General features: G+C 51.9%; 1 protein-coding gene and 1 long non-coding RNA gene across 2 annotated transcripts in view; both read left to right on the top strand.

The window, feature by feature from the left end:
* Window positions 1-3,144: 3,144 nt before the first annotated feature.
* On the top strand, window positions 3,145-6,920 carry LOC132003367 (uncharacterized). The gene is made up of 3 exons (XR_009400179.1): window positions 3,145-3,362; window positions 4,367-4,488; window positions 5,690-6,920. It is a non-coding gene; the product is annotated as an uncharacterized LOC132003367 (long non-coding RNA).
* A 1,749-nt stretch (window positions 6,921-8,669) lies between these two features.
* CDR2L (cerebellar degeneration related protein 2 like) overlaps window positions 8,670-9,220 on the top strand; it is a 14,173-nt gene continuing 13,622 nt past the window's right edge. The window contains exon 1 of the mRNA XM_059378901.1: window positions 8,670-8,814. Within this exon, the coding sequence (XP_059234884.1) occupies window positions 8,736-8,814 (79 nt within the window). The 5' untranslated portion in view covers window positions 8,670-8,735. The remainder of the gene's footprint in view (window positions 8,815-9,220) is intronic.

Here is a 9,220-nt window from a genome sequence, read left to right as displayed (position 1 = left end):
GACTGGACTTTGCTCTAAAATGTTGTAGCAAAAGGGCACCTGTGTGGCTAAGTTGGTTAAGTGCCTGCCGTCAGCTCAAGTCGTGATCCCGGGGTCCTGGGTCGATCCCCACATCAGCTCCCTACTGAGCAGGGCACCTGTTTCTCCTTCTCCCTCTGCTGTTCCCCTTGCTTGTGCTCTCTCACACTCTCTCTCTCAAGTAAAAATCTTTTAAAAAGAAAATAAAATACTGTAGACAAAGAACACCCAGGCAAGGTGAGGCAAAATGTGATAGAATCTAGATTTCTATTGAGTCTGTGGAAATTCATTGTACTATGGGCTCCACTCTTGTGTATGTGTTTGAAAACTTATATAGTCAAAGTTTTTAAGGAAAAAAAAACTGGATCTATACAGGAAAAAATAGTAGTAAAACAGAGCTCTTGAAAGTTTAAAAAAATTAATTATCCTTACTAATTTGGAGATTCCCTAGTAGGATTTTGGCTATGGTTTCCTATGTGGAAACTATACCATGTCTTCCTTTTATCCTCACTGTAAAGGAAGTGTTCCTGCCTGTGGTTCCTAGAGCTGCTTTTTCTGCATTCAACCATCAACGATACAAGAAACATTAACTCAGAACCTGCTAAGGGCCACTTACCTTGCAAGGTGTTAGGGCCTGAGCTACAAAGGCAAGTTCCTACCGCCAAAAGAGGGCAACCATACGGGCAAGCAAGAGCCTTGGGGTCAAAAGTGGAGTCTGTCCAGGGCCCTGGCAGGAAGGCATGGAAGAATGGTTACCAGAATCCAGAGGAAGAGAGACCAGTTGTAAGAGAGGGCTAAGGGGACCAGCGACCTCACAGGGAGTGGAAGGGAGAGCGCCACACCTTCACTGTTCTCCTGTGCCCCGATTTTCCACTGGTGCTTCCCATCAGTGGACACCCAGACAGCAAAAGGGCAAGGGACCCCATTGTTGCAGCTCACAAAATCTTCACCCCCCAGGCATGGAGCAGATAGAGACGATGGAAAGTGAACAGGCAATGGAACATGTCCCACGTCCAGGTAGGAGGAACACATAGAAGGAAGGTAGCGGAGTGCAGAAAGCCTGGTTTGCCCAGAGAACAGAAAGACCAGTTTGGGATGAAATGTAGAGAGACAAGAGATAAAGCCGGAGAGGCGGGCCAGGACCAGATCATAAAGGGTCGTGTACATCCTGTTAAAGAGCTTTTACCTCCCTCTATGAGCCCGAGGAGCCTCTGAGGCAGGGGAATAGTGTCGTTGGATGTCATTATGTCTTGGCAAAGTCACTCTAGCTGCTCCAGGAAAGATAAAGGGAACCGAACACTGGGAATCCAGCTGGGGGGTAAGAGATGACCAGGGCTGAGCCCAGGCAGTCACAGGTGGGACGGAGAGGAAGGACACAGGTTGTCTCCAGGTGGAATCTGAAACTTGCTTGTCAAGGTGATGTGTGTTCTGGGTGTCGCTGCTGTGTAACAACCTCCCACTAAATGTGATATACAACAATTATCATTTTATTGTAAATTCTGTGGTCAAGAATTCGGACAGGACCCAGCTGAGGTGGCTTGTGTCTGCTCCATGATGTCTGCAGCCTCAGCGAGAAAACTAGAAGGTAGGAAGGGTTCACTCAGAACAGCTGGGACCTGGAATCATCTGGAGGTTTCTTCATTCATGCATCTGGAGCCTGGGCTGACTCAACCTGGCCTGGCCAACATACAACTTCTGGATGTGACTTGGGTCTCTCTGAGTTCCAAGAGGGAGTGTTCCAAAGGGTGCGAACAAAAAGAGGGTGTCCCAGGTGAAAAAGGAGGAAGCGGCATGGCCATTTAGTACTGAGCCCGGGAATAACATTTAAAGTCGCTTCCACCATACTCCATTAATTGAAGTAATCACAAGCCCACCAGGTTCAAGGAGAGAACCTACACCCATCTCCCCAGTGGAAGAAGTGTCAGAGGAGTGAGCGCCACGTTTAAAACTGCCACAATGGGGCACCTGGCTGGCTCAGTTAGTAGAGGTGCGACTCTTGAACTTGGGGTTAAGTTTGGGCCCCACGATGGGTGAGGAGATTACTTAAAAATAAAAAATCTGGGGCACCTGGGTGGCTCGGTCAGTTGGGTGTCTGTCTTCGTCTTGGGTCATGATCCCAGGGTTCTGGGATCAAGCCCTACATCTCTGCTCAGCTGGGAGCCTGTTTCTCCCTCTCCCTCTGCCTGCCACTCCCCTTGCTTGTGCTCTCTCTGTGTCAAATCAAATAAATTCTTAAAATAAAATAAAAAATCTTGAAAAAATAATAAACCAGTAAAACTGCCCTACCATTGGTGATTCTGCCTCCAACACTTCGTTCCCCCAAACCCAATCCTTCTCTCTCCTGACCTTTGCCTGTCTTCTCATCTCAGGAAATGGCACCTCCTAGGTGCTCAAGCCCAGAACGGAGTGTCACCTTCGGAGCTTCTCCTCTTAACACCCCCACATTCAATCCATCACCAAGACATGATGATGTCATCTCCCAGACACAAATATTTTCTACCTCCCTCATCTCTTCTGCCTCCACCTTTGCCAGAGCCCCCATCGCCACCCCCCTGCAGCAGCCTCCACCCTGCCCTCTCTGATCTGTGAAACACCCAAGTCATTATCAAATGCAGCTCACAGTGCTCCCCCACGAGATCAGGTCATGATCTCAGGGTCCTGGGATCAAGCCCTGCATGGGGCTCTCTGCTCAGCAGGGAGCCTGCTTCCCCCTCTCTCTGCCTGCCTCTCTGCCTACTTGTGATCTCTCTGTCAAATAAATAAACAAAATCTTAAAAAAAATAATAATAATCAGAAAAGCCAACACTGAATGGGGCAGGCCCTGTTCTAAGCACTTGGCCTGTGTCAGCTCTCAGTAGCCCCATGGGGGCCACTGGTCTTAAAGGAGGTCTTAAAGGAGTAAAGGGGAGGCCACAGGAGGACACTCAGCCTTAGCACCCTAAAGGTCACTCCACCGATGACAGGCCTGGAGATTTTAAACAGCAGGGATTTGAGGCAGGCATATGGAAGCACTTCCTGACCACAAGGACGGTGAGAACTTAAAATAATTCCCCTCTCAGAGCGGACAGTTGTCTGGGACACAATCAGATGGTGGGGGGGAGGGGTTGGAGATGGGCACCAGATGACCTCACTCGAGCCTTATCCCGCCTGGCACTGACTTCAGACTGGTGGAGGGGGGACAGATGGGGCGAGATCATTCAGGGCAATGTGCGCCCAGCGCTGGAACGACGGGTCTGGGGACAGGGAGGGCAGCGCGGCCTGCGAAGGTGGGGGTACCCGAGGAAGGTGTCCTGTTGTCGCCAGATATCCTGACATCAACCCAAGATGCGCAGGGTGCGGGGGCGGTGCGTATCCTGGGGACCCGGAGGCGTGGGCTGGGCACCCTGCCCCTCCCCCAGGATGACTAGGGTGACTGGGAACTGCGGGGACCCTCCAACGTCAGCGCTGCCTTCGCAAGCGCCGTCATTTCCGGTGGGCCGGGCTGGGAGTGGGGTACGGGGCGGAGCGGGGGGGGGGGGGGGGGCGGGGCCGGGGGCCCGGCGGGGGGGGGGGGTGGTGGTGTCGACTGCGCGGTGGTGTCCGCGTGTCCAGCTCCGCCCTGCGCCCTAGCAGCGCTGGCGGGAGGCCGTTATGTCGCCGGATCCCGGCACCCAGCTCCCCGCCCCCGGATTCCCTATCTGTGCTCTGGTCCCCCACCCAGGAGCTGGCCTTGCATTTCCAGGAGCTGGGAAAGCGCTCCCGGAAGCTAGAGTGTGAACCCCAGGGGAATCATAATGCCCAAGGCTTGGGGGAAATCTGGTCCACCGAGGGCTCTGGCTATCAGTGCCGAGCCTCGATGCCTCCCACAAGGAACACCACACAGGAGGTCTGCCTGACACACCTGTGACGAACCAGGCTGAGGGCGAACCAAGGGCAGAGAGGGGACACTTCTGACCCCTGCGAGGCCCTCTGCCTACTTGGCGGGAAGGGTCCCAGAGCTTGCTGGCTGCTCTAGCTCAGAGTGGCTGAAGAGTTTGCTTCCTCAAAATTGGATCTGCGGTACCTGGCTGGCTCAGTGGAGAAGCGCACCAATCTTAATCTCCAGGTGGTGAGTTCGAGTCCCACCTTGAATGTTCAGATTACTTAAATAAATAAACTCTATAAAATAAATAAACTTCATAAATAAACTTAAAAAAAAAAAAAGCAGATCTGATTTTCCTTCTCTTGGAATAACGTAAAAACTGTTAAGTCTGGCCTAAAGGCACAGGGAGTGATCCCTGTGGGCAAGAAGCCTGGGGTTCCTAGGCATCAACTCAGGCAAAGGGCCTGGCACAGGCCTGGTACACAGCACATTCTTCCCATCCCACAGCTCTGCAGGTCACCTGGACCTCCACTCTGTCCTCTGCAGAGGGAGAGAAGGAAGCCCCACCCACCTGGGAGAGTTGGATGGCGAAGAGAATCCAGCCTTTGTGACATGCTTGTCCCTGCCAGGTGATGCTTCTGGGACTGGGACTCGAGGAGGGTGGCTACAGGAGAGGAGAGCCATGCTGAGGACATAGCCAGTATGGTAAAGGCCAAAGGCTGGGGAATGACACAGGAGCTGGACCTTTTCAAACATGGGGGTCATCTAAGTCATCACTGAATGCGTCCTTAGCTCCAGGGGTTAGAAGTAAATCTTCAGGTGGAGGCCGCCTATAATGGCTCTAACTAGCATGCTCACTGTCCAGGCTGGGGAAATTGAGGCAGCCCTCCGCAGGCCCTGGCCCTCAGCCCTTTGGCCCTGCTCTCCTCCGGGGACTTCCTAAGCTCCCCAGGGGCAGCTCTCCGACAGAGCTGCAGAATGAAGAAATTAACAAATGGGAAGAGGACTTGGTGGGCTTGAATCGCTGACCAGATCCCTTTGGAACTTACTCCTCCCCACCCCCGACCCCAACCCTGCAACCTGCCGATCCCTAAGACCCATCTTTGTCCCCAGCTCAATACCACTTAGTGGAACCAGAAATCTAAGACATCAGTCTGGTTTTTCAGTCACTTCATCGGCACATTTTCATTCTACACCCAGAACATTTCTCAACCCCACCATTGCTATCCTTCCGGAAGATTGCAAAAACCTCCAGACTGGGCTTTTTTCCACTCTTGCTCCCTCCCCTCTAATCTGTGCTCCAAAATTGCCACTAATACTTTACAACTAAAAAGTGAAAAGCCTTTTACTCGTTCTTTTTGTCCAGTTTGGGGGGAAAATATCCCAATCCCTTCCAATGGCTCTAACTCTGATTTCATCTCTCTTTTATCCCCACTCCCCTCAGTCACCCTGGCCTTCCCTCAGTTCCTGATATATGTCAAGCTATTCTTGCTTTAAGGCTTTTGCCCTTGCCGTTGCTTCTGTCTGGTCTACTCTCCCCCTAGAGCTTAGCATGGCTGGCACTGTCTCATCATTTAGGTCTTAGCTTAGAGGTCACCTTCTGAGGGAGGCCTTTTCTGAACACCAAATCTAAAACTTGCCCCAAACTTGCTCCCAGAACCCTGTTAATTTCTTTTGTAGCACACGTTGCAGGTTGTAATAATTTATGTGTCCCCACTAGAATGAAAGCCGCACAAGGGCAGAGAACGCCTATGTCTCAGCCATAGATTTCTTTTTCTTCTTCTTTTTTTTAAATCTTTTTTTTTTAAAGATTTTATTTATTTATTTCAGAGAAAGTGAGAGAAAACATGAGAGGGGAGAAGGTCGGAGGGAGAAGCAGACACCCAATGGAGCTGGGAGCCTGATGCAGCACTTAATCCCAGGACTCCGGGATCATGACCTGAGCCAAAGGCAGTCGCCCAACCAACTGAGCCACCCAGGCGCCCCCATTTCTTTCTCTTCTTAAGTAAACTATGTTACTGAAGTATAACATATATTCAAAGAAATGTATGCTTCCTAAGTATAGTATGCCTCCTAAGTATACAGGCCAGGGTGCCTGATTAGCCATCAGTACAGCATGTGACTCTTGATCTCCAGGTCATGAGTTCAAGCCCCACACTGGGCATGGAGCCTATTTTTTAAAAAATCAAAACAAAATAAAACCTAAGTGTACAGGTCAGTGATTGTTACAAATGAACACACCTGTGTAACCAGCACCCACATCAGGAAATAAAACATCCCCAGCCCCTCAGAGTTCTCCACATGACTCTGGAAAGCTAAACGTTATCCTGGTTAGATTCATTTTTGCCAGTTTTGAACTTTATATAAATGGAATGATCCCTAATGATACTCACATCCTCGTCCCCAGAACTTTTAAATGTTACCTTGCATAGCAAAGGGGCTTTGCAGATGTGATTGAGTTAAGGACCTGGAGATGGGGAAATTATGCTGGATTATTGGGTGGATTCAGTGTCATTACAGGATCTCTAAAAGAAGAAGAGGGAAGCAGAAAGGCCGGACGGATGCAGTATGAGAAAGATTCAACCTGCTGTTGATGGCTTGAAGTTGGAAGAAGGGGGACACAGACCAAGGAATGTGGGTGGTCTTTAGGAGGTGCAAACAGCAAGGAAACTGATTCTTCCCTAGAGCTTCCGGAATGGAATACAGCCTTGAAGGCAGTGAGAATCATGTTGGACTTCTTCTTTTTTTTTTTTTTTTAAGATTTTGTTTATTTATTTGACACAGAGAGAGAGTGGGGGTGGTGGGGAAACACAAGCAGTGGGAGTGGGAGAGGGAGAAGCAGGCTTCCTGTGGAGCTGGGAGCCTGACACAGGGCTCGATCCCAGGACCCTGGGATCATGACCTGAGCTGACACTTAATGACTGAGCCACCCAGCTGCCCCCCATGTTGGACTTCTAACCTACAAAACTGTCAGACAGTAAGTTTGTGTTGTTTCACATCACTAAATTTGGGTAAATTGTTATAGAAACAATAGGAAACTAATAAAAGTACTTATTTTCTATGCCTGGCATCTTTCACTCAACATTTTATTTCTGTACAACATCCCATTGTATGCATAAACGACATTTTATTCATCGACTATTTATGGACATTTGGGTTGTTTCCAGTTTGGGCTATTGTCAGTTGTGCTGCTATGAACGTTCTTGTAGATGTCTCTCATTAACATATCTACATATTTCTGTTGCACATATATAGGAAGAGAATGGCTGCATTATAGGGTAGCCATATATGATTGATGTTACAATACATTCCCCAGACTCCCTTTCAGAACTGAAGGATTTGTTCCACCAGCTGCTGAGAAGCCTGCTGGTTGACAGTCCTCAGCTGCCTGCCCTCTCTAAGAAAAAAGAACTCCTTCGCCCACTGCTTGCCATTGACCACCTGCATCCATTCAATGACTTGTGGACATAGGGAGGGGGATATAAAGGCCCTCTCCCCATTGCCACTTGGAATAGCTTTGAAGGACCTCTCCAGATTCAGAGCTGTCCAGAGTCAGGGGATGCTTTTGTTAAGGTCACATCCCAACCCAATTCCTCTCTATGCAAACCCTGTTTCCTTCTCTTCCCTACAGGCTTTTACGTTTCTAAAGAAGTTGAACACCTTGTCACATGTTTTGGGGTCATTTGGTCATTTGTGAAGTGCCTAGTCTAGTCTTTTACCCCCTTTTCTACTGGGCTGTCTTTCCTGTGGATTTGTAGATATTTTTTCTATATCCTGGATACAAGATCTTTGCTGGGTATGTTTGCCACGTATTTTCAGAGTTGGATATACTCAGGATGCCTCAACAGTACCAGCTCATGCTGAGTCCTAATAACAATCAGTTACGTGAATGCTTGAGTCCAATAACTTCTTTAAGGAGAGAATGCTTAGAAGGTGAAATTGTGTATGGCTCTAACTGTCGTAACTGGATATAGCATATGGAAGGAGAGGGAAAGGAAGGAAACAAGACCTTAAAGGGAAAGATCCAGAATGCAGGTAAGTCACCCTCAAACTTCGCAGGTGTCCGGCCATAGATATTTAAACACGCAACTTCTTAAAGGTAATGGTAACTAAATACTCATTCATTCAAAGAGTGTCCATGGAAAGTACCAATGGGCCAGCCTGTTCTAGGCACTGAGGAGCCAGCTGTGAACAAGAGAGACACGATCTGTGCCTTCAGGAGATCTAGAGGGAGAGCGAGACAACGGCAGGTAAACAAAATGAACAGCGGTAAACCGAAGGGGTCGAGCGTTGGGTGGGAGGTGACGTTGAACCAGCAACAGCCGGACCCGAGCACCAGGGAGATCCCACCCTCGGTTCCGCCTCCACTTTGCATACGTCTTCTGATTGGCCAGCGACGGCCGGCCCCGCCTCTCGGAGCGGGCGGCTAGGGAAGCGCGGGGCGGACCCCGCCAAGATGCAGCGGCGGCTCCGGGTGTCGCCGGGCGGGCGGGGGGCAGCGCGGGCCGGAGCCGGGCAGGGGGCGCCCGCCGCGGCCCCCGCGCACTCTTAGCTCCCCAGACGCGCCGACAGACTCCGACCGTCCTTGCCTCCGTCCTGCTGCCGTCTCCGCCCCTCCACCCTTTGTGCCGCCGCCGCTCGGTGCCCCCGGCTCCGCAGGACCTCGGCCGGGCCGGACCGCGGCGGCGCGCCAGCCCCGCGTGGGCGCCGGGTCAGCGGCCGATGGCGAGGGGGCGCGGCGCGGGCGGGGGCGCTGCAGCCCGAGTCCGCGACGCGGGAGGCCCGGCCCGCCTCCGCCGCATTGTCCCGGGCCCCGCGCCCCGGCTCTGAGCCGCGCCGCCGCAGCGCCCGCCTGCCGCCCACTGCCCGCGGGGCCATGCGGAGAGCCGCCGGGATGGAGGACTTCTCCACAGAGGAAGAGGAGCCCTGGTACGACCAGCAGGACCTGGAGCAGGGTGAGCGCGGGAGCGTGGGTGCGGCGGGAGAGCGGGGTGCGCCCGGCGACCCCTGTCCGCTTCTCCATTGTTGAGCAGTATCACCCCGGGGAGGGCTGGGCTGGACCCGGAGAGGCGGACTCCGAGGAGTGATGCGTCTGGAGAAGGGGACGTGGAGACAGGGAACGCTGCCCGGGGAGAGCCGGGCGGGATCCGCGCAGGGTGCAGAAGTGGGGGGGAGCGGCCTTTCTCTTTCCCCGAACGACAGGGACATACTTCATCCGGCTCGTCCGCCGCATCTTAGAGGCAGGAACTGTCCAGGAGCCCCTGGTATTGTTGGGGGCCTGAGTATTGGCTGGAAGTCTTTGAAGGCCTGGAGGTGGCTCCTTGGTTATGTTTGCTGAGAAGAGAGAGAGAGAGAGAGAGA

The sequence above is a fragment of the Mustela nigripes genome, chromosome 16 (assembly GCF_022355385.1).
Source record: "Mustela nigripes isolate SB6536 chromosome 16, MUSNIG.SB6536, whole genome shotgun sequence".
In the NCBI taxonomy this organism is placed as follows: domain Eukaryota; kingdom Metazoa; phylum Chordata; class Mammalia; order Carnivora; family Mustelidae; genus Mustela; species Mustela nigripes.
This window is presented reverse-complemented; position numbering and strand designations above follow the sequence as displayed.